This window comes from Helianthus annuus, chromosome 15 (genome assembly GCF_002127325.2).
Source record: "Helianthus annuus cultivar XRQ/B chromosome 15, HanXRQr2.0-SUNRISE, whole genome shotgun sequence".
In the NCBI taxonomy this organism is placed as follows: domain Eukaryota; kingdom Viridiplantae; phylum Streptophyta; class Magnoliopsida; order Asterales; family Asteraceae; genus Helianthus; species Helianthus annuus.
Genome location: NC_035447.2, coordinates 106,975,659 through 106,995,629, shown reverse-complemented (window position 1 = coordinate 106,995,629; position 19,971 = coordinate 106,975,659). Strand labels below are relative to the sequence as shown.

General features: G+C 35.8%; 1 protein-coding gene across 1 annotated transcript; it reads left to right on the top strand.

Annotated features, from left to right (window-relative positions):
* Positions 1 to 475: 475 nt before the first annotated feature.
* Positions 476 to 10,573, top strand: LOC110912119 (soluble starch synthase 1, chloroplastic/amyloplastic). The gene is made up of 15 exons (XM_022156793.2): positions 476 to 864; positions 2,808 to 3,166; positions 3,644 to 3,721; positions 4,249 to 4,373; positions 4,495 to 4,576; positions 6,228 to 6,401; positions 7,186 to 7,267; positions 7,492 to 7,583; positions 8,228 to 8,290; positions 8,363 to 8,452; positions 8,554 to 8,678; positions 8,768 to 8,876; positions 9,370 to 9,425; positions 9,516 to 9,555; positions 10,126 to 10,573. Exons 1-15 carry the CDS (start codon positions 612 to 614, stop codon positions 10,282 to 10,284), a joined length of 1,887 nt encoding a protein of 628 aa, XP_022012485.1. The 5' UTR covers positions 476 to 611; the 3' UTR covers positions 10,285 to 10,573.
* Positions 10,574 to 19,971: the final 9,398 nt, after the last annotated feature.

Sequence of the window (19,971 nt, the reverse complement as noted above, 5' to 3'; positions counted from 1 at the left end):
CATATTTCGCAAATTGTTTGTTTTACGATTCATTCTAGATTTTGCAAGTTAACACGTGCTTGTGTGGTTCAACGTTTTTTCTTTTCGTTCTAATTTTTACGAGTTAACACGGTGCAACGTGCGTGTGTGGGTTAACATTTTTACGTCACCTATTTTTCCTGTTTGAAAGGTCTATCACAACACACGAGTCCTAAATCGACTTAGTTATTATTTTTCCGTGTTTTATGTTTTGGTTTAATTTCTTTACATTAACACGCCGCAACTTCAATATTGATGGTCACTAACAATTGTGTAACATTGATTCTATTTAACACGGTTTTACGGCAGTTGGGACAATATTGAATCGCTTGGTGAAATTAGAAAAACAACTTTGTTGTAAATAGTAACTTCTCACTTGTCACATGATATTGACATCTTCAATGAGGTCCCCAAAATAATATTCAAACTTATAACCGCAATATCTATTTTCGGATTTCTATCATAGTAGATCCTCAACCAACAAAAACCCTCACACACACTACCACACTTTCTCTCTCACACACTTCCACAATCTTCCATTTCACCTTCCAATTCACGATCCTTTACGTCCTCAATCACCTCTATCGTCTCCAATGGAGACTCTGCTCCAATCACGCCCTGTTTTCACCGCCAAATCGCCGGTGAAATCCGCCGTTGATAAGCATTTTCTCACTCGATCGGTTGCAGTTAGGAAACAGAGGACGTGTAGTGTGAAATTGCGAGCGGTTAGCAAAAGCTCACACGACGGATCTTCTGTTGAAGATGTACGGAAGGATAGCGTGTTGTTAGGCGCTGAGAAGGATGAATCTGGATCGATTGTAGGTTTTCATTTGATTCCGCAATCAGGTAACGAGTTTTAGTAGTTTGATTTTATAATTTTTGTTCGTGTTTGAATAATGCAGTTCTGTTCATTGAATGATATGTTTTGAGATTATGATTCGTATCGGTTTTGTTATTCATATGGAAATGTGTTTGGAGATTGATCATTTGATGTTGAATTTGTGGCAGTTTAAGTGAAATTTCGTAATTAGGTTAGATTGAAGGTGTGCAAGTTTAGCAGTTAAAAGAACTATTTAATTAATTGTGTGTACAACTGGAGTAATTTAAAATAACTAATATAAAATTGTATTTAAAAAACCTATTATACCTTTCATTGTATTGCACGTTTCTCTTAAAGTGATTTAGAAGGGTACGACGTGTATTATTTTAGTTGATTAATAGCATTTTTATCACTTCTTAATTTTCATGTATGAAATTTGTCGAAATTGATATGAGCCAAAATATCACATACTTTGGGGGAATTTAAGATAGATAATTACACTGCTTTTAATAAGGAGAGAGAATGAAGTAACTAATGGATGATTTTAGAAATGATTGTTATATTTTATTGGACCTTAGGCTGCATGGTGGGGTTCAACTACTAGCATGGACTAGTTAAAGCGCCAGGTAGGTCGTTGCCACGTATGAGTGTGGCTTTAACTAGCCCATCATTTAAGACCGTGGGTATGGTGGGCGGGGGTTTGGGGCATGGGTTGACACGTGGACTTCGAAGGGCACCGCTGGTCAGTTGCATGTTGGGTCGGTATGGCGGGGCGTGGCTAGCCCGCGTGGGTTGGCCACGTGTTATAGTAGTTGGGGTATGGGTTTGGCTTGGCCAAACAGTTGTTTTTTAAATTTAAATCCTAGACACCTATAGCCTAGCCAACCCAGCCAATGAGAGCCGGCCAAGGAAGACCGCTAGGCCCGCCCAACGCCTGGGCTGAAACCCCCGCCCAAGGGGCCACGCCGAAACCCAAGCCCACCCGGGGTGGTGACTTGGGCGTTTGTACCCAACCCCCGCCCCATACCCCATAGTCTAACTAAGTTGGTGTTGCTGAAGTAAAAAAATAAAAAACAAAACCAAAAAAAAAAGAAGTGTGATTGGTTGAATCAAAGGTGGCTACGGAAGAGAGTCATTCCTGTCGTGGATGATCTGTGCCCTCTCTGCGGCACGGAGACGGAGACATAACACACATTTTTACAGCATGCTGTTTGGCTATGGTACTTTGGCAGAAGATTAGCATGTGGTGTAGAACTTCTTTTCTTTACGCTTTCTCGTTTCGAGACATCTTGGAGAATCATAACCACTGCGGTTTGAAGGGGAAGGAGAAAGAAGTGTACCAAGGTATAGTGATTATCGCCTGCTGGAGGTTATGGAGAGCTAGGAATGAGTTGATATTTTCGGGCAAAACTGCTAAGGTCGAAGAAATATTCAGTGACGTCAAGGCTGCTAGCTTTTTATGGTTCAAAAATAGGTCCAAGCACAAATTTTAACTTGGGAAGAATGGTGTAAATTTGTATTTATGTAGTTGTAGCCTTGTTGCCGCCCGAATTTCGGGTTGGCGCCGTTAATGAAGTTCCGTTTCAAAAAAGGTGGCCCCCACACTTGGAATGGATAACTCCCGTTAATGACATGGCGAACTTATGCTTGGCACCTCCCTTTAATTACCAGAGGGCAGTGTTGGTGGCGTTAAAGGTCTGAGGTGGAAGGGGGCGCTAGCCCACACCCATTAGTCTTACATTTAATTGTAATTAATACTATAGAGTGTAATTAAATATTAGAGTATGATACATTTAGAAAAACCTCATAAAGAATACTATTACACTTGGATACCTTCTAGATATGGTAATCATATAACTAGTCTAATAATGCAGACTGCATGATTGCCAATTATGAACCAAACAAGAACTTTATTTGCAAAGTTATTTATGTATATATCATGATTTGAAGTTAATGCTTGAAATTCCAGGTGACACCAAAGTTAGCACCTCTCAAGATAACATATCAAATGATGAAGAACTGATTGTGGATGATGAGTTGGCAGACACAAGACCCGCAAAAGTGACCTATAACATTGTTTTTGCTACTTCCGAGGCAGCACCATACTCCAAAACTGGAGGTTTAGGAGATGTTTGTGGCTCTTTGCCCATTGCACTTGCAGCACGAGGGCATCGTGTAATGGTTGTTACACCTAGATATTTGTGCGGTGGACCCGCAGATAAGAAGTTTACTGGTGCTGTTGATCTTGATTGTCGGATTAAGGTTACTTGTTCTGGAGGGGTACACGAGGTTGCGTTTTTTCACGAGTATAGAGCGGGTGTTGATTGGGTAAGAGGCAATCTTTGGGGACCAAATGGTCAAACTTGGTCAATGTTTTTTTTTTCCTGTTAATCTTGTGTCTGTTTGGGAAAAATAACATATTTAAACCGTTCGAATGCGTGTGGTCTATATGGGTTGGGTTGGTTGACATGCTAACACTTCATTTTTATTAATAACTGAAGTATATAATATGGTTACAACGTTGTACTATCAAAACTATAATAAATTAATAGGGAATTAAATAATTCATGAGAGGTTGTAAGCATTAATACTCTGGACCCACACAACTTCATTATAATCAGTTCAATAATCTTGATGTTACCAATAGATATAAATTTAAAAATCACATGTAATAATGTAATATATTGGTTATTATAATTATAATCAGTTCAATAATCTTGATGTTACCAATAGATATAAATTTAAAAATCACATGTAATAATGTAATATATTGGTTATTATAAATATTTCTTACGGTATTTTCAGGTGTTTGTGGATCACCCTTCTTTCCACCGACCTGGAAATCCATATGGTGACACTTATGGTGCATTTGGTGATAACCAGGTAGTAATTAAGGAAATAATAGCTCATTTACTTCAAGTTATTTTTTGCGTAAAATGCCATTTTTGTCCCTGAGGTTTGGCTAGTTTTGCGATTTCCGTCCAAAGGTTTGTTTTTCCGCATCTGGATCCAGAAGGTTTGAAATCTTGCTATTTTCATCAGGCTCTTTAATTCCATCCATTTTTCTCCGTTTAGTCAAGGGTATTTTCGTCTTTTTTGTTAACTTATAGGGCAACTCGGTCTTTTGAATATCTGAACATTATGCTAAATGTCTGTACATAAAGTGAAAAAAAACCGAATTGCACTTTAAGTTAACAAAAAGACGGAAATACCCCTGACTTAGCGGAGAAAGATGGATGGAGTTAACGAGCATGATGAAAATTGCAAGATTTTAAACCTTTTGGATCCAGATGCGGAAAAACAAACCTTTGGACGAAAGTCGCAAAACTGGCCAAACCTCAAGGACGAAAATGGCATTTTACTCTTCTTTTTTAACAAAAGTTAACATTCTTTTTTTTTTTTTGGAGCAGTTTCGGTTCACCTTACTTTCTCATGCAGCATGTGAGGCTCCTTTAGTGCTTCCTTTGGGAGGGTTCACATATGGTGAAAAATGTTTGTTCCTTGTCAATGACTGGCACACCGGTCTTGTTCCAGTGTATGCCACTAACTTAACCATTTTTTTTTCCTATCGTGCAAAATTAAATATAAAATAAATTGACAGTTTTTACTGCCCATTTTGTAATACCTGCAGTCTGACCTCTGATTTATGTTTTTAGGCTATTGGCAGCAAAGTATCGTCCCCATGGAGTTTATAAGGATGCTAGAAGTATCGTTGTGATACATAATCTAGCACACCAGGTATGATCCTTTTCAAAATTGGGTAGTAGATAACTAGATAATAGGCTTGTAGTAACTGTATAAGTTTTAAGTAGCAAACATGAAAGGGTGAACCCTATTGGCACTACACAATATTTAATTTATACATTGTTTTGTTTTCCTACTCAATGCAATGTGTAAATTTTTGCTAGCTTCTTAACACTCGTAATGTGAAAAAATGTAATAACATAAGAATTTTATACATATTAGTGTAGAAATAATAGTCTGCAGACTTATGAATGTGGAGAAAGGAGGTTAGTGAAATTCGTGCTAGCTGCAGGTTTTATTTTATGTTTGTTTAAGTACAAGAGTTATAACTTATAGCAAACCAAAATGATGTTACAATATCACACGTCTTTTATTTATGCTCTTACCTACTACTTGAATACCGAAAATTATAATTTCATCATTTTAGGTTTGCGTTCGATTTGTTGAGGTTAAGGTTTAGAGTTGCTCACAGTCACAGTAAATATCGGCCGAACCACTAACTAGTGTTTCAGAAAATGGGGAAACGAGACCGGCCTAAACGGTTCTAAGTTTCAAACTGTGAACCGAATTGTATAAATCTCAAACCGGTCGATTTGCTTAGGTTTAGGCGGTTCTGTCAATATTAATGGTTTATAGACCCCTCCATTAAGATTGTTGGAATCCGGTTTAGAGTAAAATTCAACTCATCACCAATGGATTTTGAGTTCATTGTTAATCTTGCTGAGAATTAGAGTTTTGTAGTAGTCAATGCTATATATAGTTTTCTGTCGAGCAGACATAAAAAGCAGAGCACGCAATTAGAAAGACATAAAAATTTCAATAACATAAGTTTTGTGTAATCACTATTGGAACACCACAGCACCCCTTTAATATAAGATATATATATTAACTATTTATTGTATTCCAACAAATATAGTATTACTATCTACGATAAAATTATAAGACATATCTTGATTTTGAATCACATATAACTTAGTTAATACTTAATATATGACATATTATACTGGTACCTCTACATTGTGTTAATTGTTTAGGTGCAAAAGTGAGGAAAACATTAACTTGAGAGTAAAAGAGTATCAAAACGCCAAATTAACATGTTTAACAATCAAATTCTGTAAGAATATTATTGCAACTTATGTAACACATAATATTCTATTTTAATAAGCTAGAAAAAAAAAGCCTCGCCCCCGAGGGGTCGAAAAGTTGTTGTGGACCACACGATGAACTCTGGTCAAGAATCGAACCGCCTCCGGCGCCAAGGAGCCGAACGTGTCAAACGCTAGGGGGACAAAGGCATGTTGATTATCCTCACAAGCTTTCGCGTGTGGTCCACAGCAACTTACCCTGTTGATTGAATGAAAATTTAACAATTCCATACAGGGAAAAAAAATTAGTATTATTTAATGAAGAGTTTGAAAGTTAAAATAAAAAAAAGAAAAAAGAAAACATAAGTTGTGTAAAAACCAAAAAAATATAAGTCAAAAGGATATAAAACAAACATTTACATGAACATGAAATTCACCAAATTCCACATTTTTAAGTGTTGTGTATTTAGCTAATTTGTTGTAGTGTATAGTGCTGAGATGCATTAATTTTATGGCTAGATAAGTGTGTGTTTTATATGTAGCTTTTGTAAATATTGTAGGGAGTTGAGCCTGCATCAACTTACGGCAATTTTGGATTGCCCCCAGAATGGTACGGAGCTTTGGGGTGGGTATTTCCTACTTGGGCAAGAACACATGCTCTTGACACCGGCGAGGCTGTTAATGTTCTAAAAGGTGCAATTGTCACTGCTGACCGGATACTGACAGTTAGCCAGGTAATCAAAAAGACGAAACTTCTCACTTCCATGAAACTATGTGATTGTCACACAAGTAATCAAACATAATGGAGGTTACATTTTTTAAGTTTTCTACTTATAAATTTGGGTTGTGTTTAATCTCAAATGTGACAAATGAGTTAAATAAAAAAGAGTACACGGATGGTCCCTGTGGTTCACCAAAATTTTTGGATTTGGTCTCTAGCTTTTCAAAAGTACGCAGATGGTCCTGATGGTTTACATTTTGTAACGCATTTAGTCCCCAACTTTCCAAAAGTCACATGGATGGTCCCAGTGGTTTGCACTTTGTAACACATTTAGTCCCTAACATAGACCTGCTGAAACCATTAGATTTGTTGGTTGGGGACTAAATGCGATACAAAGTGCAAACCACAAGGACCATCCGTGTACTTTTGAAAAGCTAGGACCGAATCCAAAATTTTGGTAAACCACAGGGACCATCCGTGCACTTTACTCAAGTTAATAAAGTAGCTAAATGAGGAACACGTCAAAATGTCAAATTGAACCACCTAAATTCCTAAGTTGTTTTATTTGAATATTTATATTGTTATTGTAACGAGGTTTTGCAACCATGATTAATGAATAAATCTTTTAAAAAAATTGAAAAAATGCACAAAAATTGCTGTCAAATTGACTAGTAATGATCTGACCTGACTAGAATACAGTATTACAGTAGATGTCAACATGGTACCCAACACACATTATTTCCACCTATTAAAAATAAAAGTAATAGGATTTTTTTTTGTTTGGTTATTATGATCAGGGCTATTCTTGGGAAATTACAACACCAGAAGGTGGAAATGGTCTAGACGAGCTTCTTGGTAGTCGAAAGACTGTTTTAAATGGTATGTAGTTTGCAGTCCACTGTCCCATATATGGTAAACTTGTCTATAGCAATTGTTTATAATTTATTGTTTTAACTTTCAACATCATTTTTAATGTATGGTTTCAGAAATGCATATAGGCTTCTTGTTGATCATTTTGTTTTAAATTGCTTGTTTTCAATTATACCTATTTATGCTTTCTAGTATGATCATTTGTGTAAGTAATCTGGTTATATGCTATGCAGGGATCACAAATGGCATTGACATAAATGACTGGAATCCATCTCTAGATGCGCATATCCCTTCTCATTACTCTCTTGATGACCTTTCAGGGAAGGTTGTAAGAATAATAAGTGTGATACAATTATTTCAGTAAAATCTGATTTTTTTAATAAAATGATTTAGGAAGTTTTATACATTACAAACACTTTGATTGACTTTTGACCCATTTCCTTTCAAGCTATGCAGTTAATATCGGTGATATCACCGATATATCGGTTATCGGTCCCCATGTAAAATATCGGTAGCGATATTGACCGATATATAACCGATTTTCCCGATATTAGTACCTTTCTTCTTAGTTCTACCATTCGTCTTTCTTGTTATTGCTGCTATTAGTGTTTTAAGTCTTAATTGTTCATGGTTAGTGTTTTAAGTCTTAAATCAGTTCCTACTTGCTACAATTGTTAGTGTTTTGCAACTTGCAAAAGGTTAATTTGTTAATGGTAGGAGAGCATACTGAATTGCTGCTATATATATAAATTCAGCATGATATTAAAATTACCAATATCCCACCCGATAACCGATATCTTACAATATCGGTCCTAGACCGATATCCGATTCTTTACCGCATTAACTGCATAGCTTTCAAGCCAATTTTGTATATTTTACTTGTTTGAGAAATAAGTTAACCCGATTCTAGCTATTCATAAGTATATGGTTATGGTGATTTCAAGGATCTGTTTATGATGCGATATGCAGATTGAATGCAAGATTGCTCTTCAAAGGGAATTAGGTCTTCCAGTTCGGCCAGATTGTCCATTGGTAAGATGTACGTACACCCATTGTGAATTCGGGACAGCATAATTCACTGAAATATATATGCATTCTTAACAGATAGGGTTTATTGGGAGATTGGACTACCAGAAAGGTATTGACATAATTCTATCGGGAACTCCAGAATTGTTGCAAGATGATGTTCAGTTTGTAAGTTACTTGCTCAAAAGCAACATCTAGTTTGTCCGTATTGGTCCAACATAACTTACTTAAAAAACAACATCTTGTTTGCTTACGTTTACATGTTATAGATAATGCTTGGATCCGGAGAAAAACAATATGAAGACTGGATGAGAGCCACTGAAGCAACGTTTAAAGATAAATTCCGTGGATGGGTTGGATTCAACGTCCCCATATCTCACCGGATAACAGCAGGGTGAAGAATTACACTAGTTTATGTTCTCAAATAAAATGAAAAAGCGTTCATGAAGATGAAGATAAAGTTAACTTTTACTCAATGTGCAGATGTGATATTTTACTAATGCCCTCGAGATTCGAGCCATGTGGTTTAAATCAGCTGTATGCAATGAGATACGGAACCGTACCAGTGGTACATGGTACCGGAGGACTTGGAGTGAGTTAAAATCATAGATTATCGAGTAAAATGCCATTTTCGTCCCTGAGGTTTGGCCAGTTTTGCGACTTTCGTCCAAATGTTTGTTTTTCCGCATCTGAATCCAAAAGGTTTAAAATCTTGCCATTTTCATCCGGCTCGTTAACTCCATTCATTTTTCTCTGTTTGGTCAGGGGTATTTTCGTCTTTTTTCTTCGTTAAGGGTATTTTGAATACTTGTACCTTATGCTAAATGCTTGTACATAAAGTGAAAAATACCGAATTGCCCTTTTAAGTCAACAAAAAAGACGGAAATACCCCTGATTTAACGGAGAAAAATGGATGGAGTTAACGATCCGGATGAAAATGCCAAGATTTCAAACCTTTTGGATCCAGATGCAGAACCGGCTAAACCTCAGAGGGACGAATATGGCATTTTACTCAAGATTATTTCATATCGTTTAGTAAGTATTGTGAAAGGTGCCCGACTAAGTATGGACTTTACCGTATTCAGGACACAGTGAAGACTTTCAATCCATTCGCAGATGAAGGAAAAGGTGAAGGTACCGGGTATGTATTCGGTCAAAACATGTTAATGAAACTGTAAAATAAATATACCTGTGGTCTCAATCTTACATTAATTTGCATTTTGTTTCACAGGTGGGCGTTCAAACCTTTGACAAGAGAAAGCATGTTGGATGTAAGTTATATTCAACTCCAAACAATGTGTTAGATAGATGTCTTTTAAGTCTTACTAAGACTAATAGTGAAGTACGTAGATGGTCCCTGTGGTTTACCAAAATTTTGGATTTGGTCTCTAGCTTTCCAAAAGCACACGGATGGTCCCTGTGGTTTGCACTTTGTAACACATTTAGTTCTCAGCCAACATATCTAAAGGTTTTAGCATGTCCAATTTAGGGACTAAATGCGTTACAAAGTGCAAACCATAGGGACCATCCATCTACTTTTAGAAAAAAATGAGGACTAAATGCGTTACAAAGTCCAAATCACAGAGACCATCCATGTACTTTTAGAAAGAAAAAAAACTGAGGACTAAATGCGTTACAAAGTGCAAAAAACAGGGGACCATCTGTGTATTTTTGGAAAGCTAGGGACCAAATCCAAAATATTGGTAAACCACAGGGACCATATGTATACTTTACTCTCTTACGAAATAAGACTTGTTATAACCCAAACATCGTTTGACGCGTTAACTAACAAACTAACTATCATAATACATGGAGCTCATATAGTATGGTGGATGATGCAGGCGCTACGAGTTGCAATCGAGACTTACAGGAAGCACAAGAGTTCTTGGTTAGGTTTGATGAAGAGAGGAATGGAACGGGACTACTCGTGGGATAATGCTGCGGTCCAGTATGAACAAGTTTTCGAATGGGCTTCCATTGATCCGCCTTATGTCACCTAATTCAATCGATTCAACAAATGGGTTGAAGAAACAATGGCAATTGGTCAAGTACAAGGATCAGTACTGCCATTTGGAGCTCGTTGGGTGGGACCCACAGGCTATTGGAATGCAAGCTGCTCAGGTAAGTAGGTATCTTGAGTGTGTGCTATATTAAAGTTAAGTTTTTTTTTATTAACTGTTGAGAGGAATATACAGAATTTTTATCACATATTGAAGAAAGCTGTAATTTATTTCCCTAATTATTTTAATCTTTTATGACAAATTATCTGGGTGTCTCATCCAGACAAAACAGGCATTCTCTCATACCTGGAGGTGTCAGTTTTGACCCGTTACAGGTTAATGAGTCAAAAGGGTCATATTAATGTCCTGACAAGTTCTAGTGGTTAGTCACTTGGTTTCTCTCGTTGAGGTCCTAAGTTTAACTCCCACTAGCATCACTTTGAAGGACATTGGTGGTGGCGATGAAGTTTAGAACCGAGCCGAACCGGGTTTTACTGCAGTGGGCCTTTGGGCTGTCGGGTTTTCCCCGGAACTGGTGGCTTGGTGGCTCGGGTTTGCATCCAACTCTGACCGTTAAGGAGGAGGGGATGTATTTGCTCGATTGAGGGCATCCCAGGATGCTTATTCGGTGATTTAGTTGGCTGTTAAAAAAGGGTCATATTAATAAAATTAGCTAAAATGGAAACTGGTTAAAAATGCCAAAAGTCACTCAAAAGTATGTTCAGAATGTATAAAACCTGCATCAGTTCATATTACAATTGTGATGATTATTCATATTTAACAATTAACATGTTAATATTTAGAGTAAACTGCTAAAATGGTCCCTGAGGTTTGGTCACTTTTGCCGCTTTAGTTCAAAACTCAAACCTTTTGAACCTGGGTCCCTGTGGTTTCAATTTTGTTGTCATTTTCATCCAAAAGCAAAATCTGTTCAGATTTTTCAGTTAACATCCAGTTTTTTTTTTTTGTCATTTTCCTCCCTTTTAAAGAAGAGCAAAATTGTCAGATTTTTTAATTTGTTATAATAAAACGTTAAAAGGCCAGTTTGCCCTTCATTGAAAAGGAGGAAAAAGACAGAAAAGCTAGATGTTAACTGAAAAACCTGATCAAATTTTGATTTTGGATGAAAATGGCAACAAAATTGAAATCACAGGGACCCAGATTCAACAGGTTTTAGTTTTGGACTAAAGTGGCAGAAGTGACCAAACCTCATGGACCATTTTGGCAGTTTACTCTAATATTTATATTTATAAAACTCGTGAAATGTAGTAATGTACAAATAAACATTTGCGTGACGGCCATTTTTATCTAGTACAAAAAATGCACCCTTGCCTAACACGCCTTGCCTGACCCGACCCAATTACTATTCTCCACCATTTTATCTCTATTATACCGGTCTGTCTGTTGTTAAACGACTTAAAAAGAGTATGATAAGATGTTGAGGTAAGGTCATAAGGATGGGGGGAAATGGGATATGTAAAATATTAAATGATATTTTAGACATTTATTATTACCTGATGATAGAAATTTAGAAAGGTAAAATAACATAGATGAAACTTGGAAGGGTCAAATATATAGTTGAACGTAGGGTTATAAATGAGCCGAACGTTCAACGGACAGTTCGTGAAACATTTGGCGGGAAGTTCATTTAATAAATGAACGGACATGAGCAAAAAAATTTGTTTAATAATTGTGTTCGTGAACGTTCGGTAATGTGTTCGTGAGTGTTCGTTTGTTTATGTTGTTGATTAAAGATTTTGTATATTTATTTATTTTATTTATACCTTTTATATTCTTTAATTTTTATTTATATTACCCTAACATATAAATAGGAAACTTTGTTCCTACCATGTTTATCCACCATTCCATCTCCTTTTAATTATATACAATGATGAATAATATCGATCTTCGTTCCATGATTAGGGCTTCACGTTCCAGCACTACTCCCTCTGCCATCCACATCTAGCCTATGTCGCCTTCTTCGATATTATTTGTGTCCGTTTATGTTCGTTAACACGTTCATTTCCTTAATGAACGAACACGTTCATAAAATTTTGTTCGGTATGTGTTCATGAACCGTTTATGAACACATTATTTCCTCAACGAACGAACACGAAGAAGACCTTGTTTCTCTTCTTTCGGTTCGTCTGCAGCCCTAGTTGAACATTACCATATTCTAAATTTTTTGATTACCCCGTGGGCTGATGATTACCCTATTTAAATGACATATTGACATGGACTCGTTATGGATATACTTATCCAACCTATCTTAAGGTCAAGCATGACCTATTTATTAAAATGTGGGTTGATTTGGGTAAAAAGAAAATATATAACTAAACAATAAAAAAAAATTATGACCATAAACCATTTGTAACAAACATGTAAAGGTTTAAAAGTATAAGGGATAAAAAGTAAAGAAAAAATGGATGAAAAGTATAAGGGTTAAGCATGGAAGGTTTAAAAGTATAATGGTTAAAAAGTAAAAAAAAAAAAAGAAGTATAAGGGTTAACGATAGAAGGTTGAAAAGTTAAAGAAAAGAAAAGGGGTTAAACATGGAAGATTAAAAAGTTAGAAGGTTAAAAACAAAAGGAAATATGAAGGGATGAATTTTTTTAAATTAATTTTATGTCTGCTAAAATTATACGTGACGGGTAATGTGTCAATTTTGGTTACTTATATAACTGACAAGTTTGGGTGTACTCTAATTATCTAATGGCTCTATTTGGGCCACCATAATAAAGCTTGCTAACTTAAATTGGGTCTAAATGGGCACCACCAACAACCACTTGTGCTACATCTAGTACCTTTGTTGCCTATGCGTCGTATCCCACCACAAACTCTTAGAGCTAGGACCACCTATGCAGCCTATCCCACAGTGTGTGTGTTTCTTTCCAAAAGTTCTTGTCCTTTTATGTCTGTGTCGAGCAGACTACGCATAGACATTTGGGTCTGCAGACTATTTGTTTTCTCGAAGACCTTTCATTAAAAAATCTATGTGCGTCCTCTTTTTGGTGCAGATGTGGGATGTCTCTTTTTGGGTCACTCTTTTCTTGCCCTAAAATCTCAACAGTGAAACACACACAAACTCTAGCACCTCTCCACCCCTTCTCCTCCAGCCCATCTCCTCAACCGCCGCCACCATCCCACGGACGGCACCCTCCCACCGGAGCCACCCTTCCACCGAAGTCCTCTCCTCCCTCCCACTGTCCACCTCTTCGCCAGCCGCCACCTCTTTATTGGGCATGTGTTTCTCTTGCATTAGCCCCCAATGATAATACCTAAATTACTACTTATACACTAATGCCAACAATAACATATGTGGTTGCATGTAATTGCTTCTCTCTAACGTGTTGTCTTGAATCAAAATCTATCGTTGTTGAACATTTTTTAGCAATTATAAACGATCTTGTCTCAAATCAAATGGTTAAAATTTATTCTTTTTGTTTTTCTAAATTTTGCAACAGTTCGTCTTTGTGTGAAGGATACTAAGACGACTCTGCTTCATCGCAACAACACTTGTGATTTGTCATTTTTCTCTCTTGTACCTACACAACTTCGTCCTAAGTTGCACATTCGATAATTTCACATCCTACATGACATACAAGCTTTTCGTCCTAAGCTTTTCATATGCTAAGTATATTTATAAAGTAAACAACTGGCTTTAAACCCCAAAGTCAAACATAATCTTCAATGCAAGTTTCAAAAAGATCAAAATAGTCTATAATGTTTGTTATCAAAAAGAATTAAATAGATTGGGGATTTTTTTTTAAACTTACTAGAGTTAATATTTTAATAAAAGATGACCTAGAGTTAATAAAAGATGACATCTTTTATATAGGAAAAGTATAAAACAAAATGTTAAGTCCTCTATAATGAGTCTTATTTTCAAGTCTTGAAAACACAACACATATGCAAGATTTGACCAACTGGCTACTTTTCACAAGTCTTCGTATTAAAATGTTGATATGTGTGCCATCTTTTATAAAGTAGAAGTATAAAACAAAGGGTGCTACTTTCTACACCCCCTATTTACTTTTTTCACTCCTCTTCTCTCACAAACTTACAGGTGGGGCCTGCGTGGGACCGACAGTTTTCCTCTCACAAGGGGGGGTGTAATCAGGAAGGAGGGGGGGTGTGTATAGAATGAGCCAAAACAAAACTTTTGAAAACAATCATATATGAGAAGTCTGCCAACATACTTTCAAGTTTGAAAATTACAAGCTAGAGTTAATGGTTTTGCCCCGATTTTTGAAAATTACATACTTCTGTTTTGTTTCTTCTGGTTTGGTCGTTTTAATGGTTTTGTCCTAATCCTTTAAAAATAGTATTTTACTCTCATATGTATATATAACCTATCTCTATTTCACTCCCCGTACCAAACGCCATCCATTTCCACTGTTAATTAGAAGGGTATTTTGGTAACTTTATAGATAAGTATTTAATTAATTATAATTAATAAAATGTATAAATATATATTCATTATTTACACCTCTCTATCTCTAGCTTCTCTCTCTACTCCCTCTCAGGAACTTCTCTTTACCATCCAACACTGGCACACCATCACCATCACCATCACCACCACCAACTGCCACATCGCCACCACTTACCAACCACCACTGTGATCTCATTTCCTCCCAAATGACAATAACCACCCAAACCACTACCCACTGAATTACTAACCCGCTAACGATGCAAGAAAATTACCAATACGCTTCATAATAAATAATTCAAATATAATTAACGTTTACCAAAAGCAACACAAGTGATCAAGAAGTATCAGTTACAAGAATAAGAAAATCAAAATAATTGTGCAAAACCTAGAAATCGTTCATCTAGTAGAAATCACAATGGTTTTAGCCGCGCATGTCCATCATCATAACTTCAGATCTTGATTCAGAATGATTAATCATAAAGAAACGGGAACATTTGGCTGAAAAGATGTCAGAAATCGCTTCTCCTTTGCTTTAGATTCGTAACCACGGCTTGAAAATTGAATCATCATCATCATCATACTCAGTAAATCTCACCAATAGCAAAGCTAAGGTAGGGTCTGAGGAGGGTAGATGTAGACGGCCTTACCTCTACCCGTAGGAATAGAGAGGCTGCTTTCAGTGAGACCCCCGACTCGATTGTAGTTTTGTATCAAGCCTTGGACCTAAGACACATAACACTCAAACAATCGGGACAGAGACTGATTGGTGCATGTACCCCAGTGTCTTTCAGCTATCAATGTCACCACATGATGCATGATTAACCATCCGCCGCTTTTAACGTTATTTTCACGAGATTAGTAAAATAACGTTAAAGTTAGTACCATTTCACTTTTGCCCCGAGCGCCCACACATATATACATTATATGTGCACACCGCAAGCGGGGCAGACTTGAAAATTGAATGAGACTTCCTAAAACGCAAATTAAGTTAAAAGCATACAATCTCGCTTCACACTCCCCCGCACGTCACGGGGAGTCTTCTTTCCCTTCCGCGTGGCGCGACAAATAACAAGTCGCGGGCCCACCAGTTCTTTCATCCCCGCGCGTCATGGGATGTTGAACCTCCTAGTTTCCTACCCCGCGTGGCGCGGGGGAGCTAGTTTTCCAGAAGTTGATTGTCAACCACTCGCTTGACTCGTGCAACCCAATTTTCTGTGTTTACGCTCCTTTTCCATCATTTAGCACCCATCAAATCTATAAAACCCGACGCACAATAAGTACAACATATCGATACAAAACGACGCATTAAAACGACAAAAACGTATACAAAACTCATACAAATGCAATGTGTTTTTACCAAAACATCAATTTAACGAAAGATAGTAAAACAAAATCATAATTATGATATTACACAAGTATTTCCTCTATATGAATTTACACATTTTCTCTCTTTCACTAAAACACTATTCAGTTTTCTTTCATTTTATTGGTATACCTTTTACATTCTCTACTTTTTTGCCTCTATTTCTCTCATTCTTTCTCTTATCTTTCTTTACACGTTTTCTTAGGATACTCTAGTTTAGACCGTGGGGTATGGTGGGGCTTGGGTTGGAGGCATGAGTTGGCACGTGGAGTTCGACCCTCCCACCGCCTAGTGACGTGTCCGTGGGGTATGGCGGGGCGTGGGTGCACCGCGTGGGTTGGCAGGTTATTAAAATATATATATATATAGGGTAGAGATATGGTAAAAAGTGTCTAAAATGTAAGAAGGGTAAGAAGTGTTTTAGACCATTGGATATTTGATCTAATGGTTGAGATCAATAGGGTATAAAAATGTAAATTGTGTTTTAGTTAGAGGGACCTTGTGTAAAATTGAAGGGCAAGAGTGTCTTTTTCAATGTTAGAAATATGGTAACCATATCATACACGACCAAAACCTCCTACATTCACTCCTTTTTCCTTAAATATAGGAATTAATGATTCACCTTAATTGTAGGAGGTCTTTGGTTACATATTCGTTATACATTATCATAAAGAGAACTGTAATCAGATTCATGGCGTGGTGTTTTAAAACAACTGAATAAAATTGACTATGATTCAAGTCATGGTGTTTTATCTGGAGACATTGTTCATGGCGTGGTGTTTTATCAAAACAAAAGATTCCCAGATTTTAAAACACCATGACTATGATTCAAGTCATGGTGTTTTATCTGGAGACATTGTTGATGGCGTGGTGTTTTAAACATCTATGATTCAAGTCATAGATAAAACACCACGCCATGAACAATGTCTCCAGATAAAACACCATGACTTGAATCATAGTCAATGTCTCCAGTTTTTTAAAACACCACGCCATGAACAATGTATGATTCAATTCATAGATAAAACACCACGCCATGAACAATGTCTCCAGATAAAACACCATGACTTGAATCATAGTCAATGTCTCCAGTTTTTTAAAACACCACGCCATGAACAATGTATGATTCAATTCATAGATAAAACACCACGCCATGAACAATGTCTCCAGATAAAACACCATGACTTGAATCATAGTCAATGTCTCCAGTTTTTTAAAACACCACGCCATGAACAATGTATGATTAAAAGATGTTGCGATTAAAAGATGATGAAGAATATAAAACAATCAGATGTATAATGTTTCCTAAAATTTCTCCTAATTCAAAATTCGATTCAAACCTTAAAAAACTCATCGGCAGTTTTTTTTTTTGGCAGTTATTCTTGAAAATCAATTAAATGATAAAAATGTCAAATTACTAATATACCCTTTTGAATTAATTAGGATAAAGGACACTTGTCATTCTCAAATTATTTCTCACACTTCTCACAAAAGTCCCACTTTTTACAGGATCCTCTACCTATATATATATATATATATATATATATATATATATATATGGGAAGGATAAATCGAAAACCCACTTGAGTTGAGAAAACTCAGAAAACCTTTGTAAAAAAACCATGTAAACTCAAGATACATTTCTAAAAAAAATAGGAAATGTAATATACATATATTTGAACATTTTAAAAAAAGAAACACAAAAAAACACCAAGTAGTTTTTTTTTTAAAAAATGTTACAAAATTTCAGGTTACATAATATGTATGTCCAAAAAAAATATAACATATAAATTTTCAACATTTTTTTTAAAAAAAATAGTAAGCGTTTTTTTCATTTTTTTCATAAATAGGTCCGTGTACATTTATATTACATTTCCTATTTTTTTTTTAGAAAAAAATAAAAATGTTACATAGGGTTTATTTGGGTTTTCTCAACTCACATGGGTTTTCGATTTATCTTTCCCCTATATATATATATATAATTTAAAACCCAAGGCGAATAGGAGGCCGCCACATCAAACCCAAGCCCGCCCCACGCCCGGCTTCAAACCCAAGCCCCAAGGGGTGGTGACTTGGGCGTTTTCTCCCAACCCACGCCCCAACCCAAGCCACACACCCCAAAGTCGTAGAACTCATGAATATTTACAAACTTTACTCATGAATATACACAAACTTCATTTAATAAACTAACTGGTTGATTTCCCCCGCGCTTCGCGGCGGGATCTTGATCGGGTATCGATTCGGTTTATTTCGCACTGACACAATACATGCATTCGGTATAGCAATCAACATCTGATCTACATCGACCAAAAACCATAAAACATAAAACAAACACGATGCCAATACCGATGTTGTTGGGTCACAGTTAATAGTGATACTATCAATTTATTGAAACTAAAGGAAAAAATATAAATACCGGTATCAAATATCGATGTTGTTCGTTCAGTTTTACGTTCGGTACAGTAGCGACACAGTGTCTATTTTCAATAAGATTTACTGAAACCCATAAATATGAATACCAACACTTATGTTGTTTAGTCGGTTTTCTTTTCGGTATGGTGGCAACACGATATCAACCTTCAATAAGATTTATATCAGAATGTTGGAAAAAATACATAGATGCGCGTTTAGAAAATTTTTAAATAATTAATGTACACAAATTATTTAAAAAAATATCAAATACCTAAAACAAATACTTTAAAAAAGTTACTTATTTTTCATAATCCCTTTATTTTAATATATAAATATTATTAATAAAAAAATATAATGAACACTGAATAAAATATGTGTAATATTAAAAAAAAATCTTAAAAAAAATTCTTTTACTGTTCATGCCCACTTTGTTTTGATATGTATAATTCTATCCATCTTTTTTTTTCATTTCAAAATGTTTATTTTTATTAATATATGAATTTTCTAAAGGTTTTGTTTTTTTATAAGGTTTCAAATATTATCAACGGTCTTGCACAACGTACGGATTTGTGGCGATTTCATTTTTTATATGAAGCTTCGAATAAAGTTACGTATGTTATCAACAATCTTTTCATCATATGAATTCGCTGAAACGTTTGACGTTATTCTTTTCACTGTTTTACTTCCCCAAGCAACGTGGGGGTCTCAAATACTAGTTATTATTATTTTTATTAACAAAATATAAATTTAATAAAAAGTATTTTATGAAAATAACCCTAAAATATAATTATATATTTAAATATAAGTATTTTTTTACAAGTAGTAAATTATCTATTTTGGAATGTACATTCCAATTTAAGCAAAAGTCACGGGTCGGATTTAGGTCTGTTAAAACCACAGCTACAAGTTTGATAGAATCTTTGCCGTGAACTTGTTATTTGCTTCCTCCGTTGATGTTTTACTTAAATAAATATCTATTTTATGTCATAGTTTTTTTAATGCATTAGTTATAATTGATTGCAAATTGAGAGGATGATGTTATTCACCTAAAACTAGCATAAATACAGCACCCAACATGGATCAAAATCAAAAACCGCATTGTTAGTATTATATGAATTTTTTGTATGCATTTATCCATATGATACATGACTTATGATTTATGATTTATGTTTAAGAAAATAAATAATTATGAATTAGTCAAACTAATTTACTTGTGAGTCAACTTTTACCTGTTTTCTACAACTAAAAGATTACTAGACGGTGTAAGCAACCAAAACACTTATCGGAAGTATGAACAATGGCGGAGCTTGAAATTTCTAATGGTGGGGGCCCAAAGTCACGGGACTATAAATTTTCAATTCGGTGGGTGTCGGACTCAATACTTTCACTAATTTTTGGACGAAACACGCGTAAAAATACAATAATTTACTTTTCTGAAAAAAAAAAAACTGTGGGGGTCGGGGCACCCCCTGGCTCTCTATA

Excerpts from the sequence above, each read along its gene's own strand:
- LOC110912119 (XM_022156793.2), top strand. The coding sequence starts at position 612 with ATGGAGACTCTGCTCCAATCACGCCCTGTTTTCACCGCCAAATCGCCG. Across the intron at positions 8,453-8,553 it reads TGCAAGATGATGTTCAGTTT|ATAATGCTTGGATCCGGAGA; the intron begins GTAAGTTACTTG and ends TACATGTTATAG. Across the intron at positions 8,679-8,767 it reads TCTCACCGGATAACAGCAGG|ATGTGATATTTTACTAATGC; the intron begins GTGAAGAATTAC and ends CTCAATGTGCAG.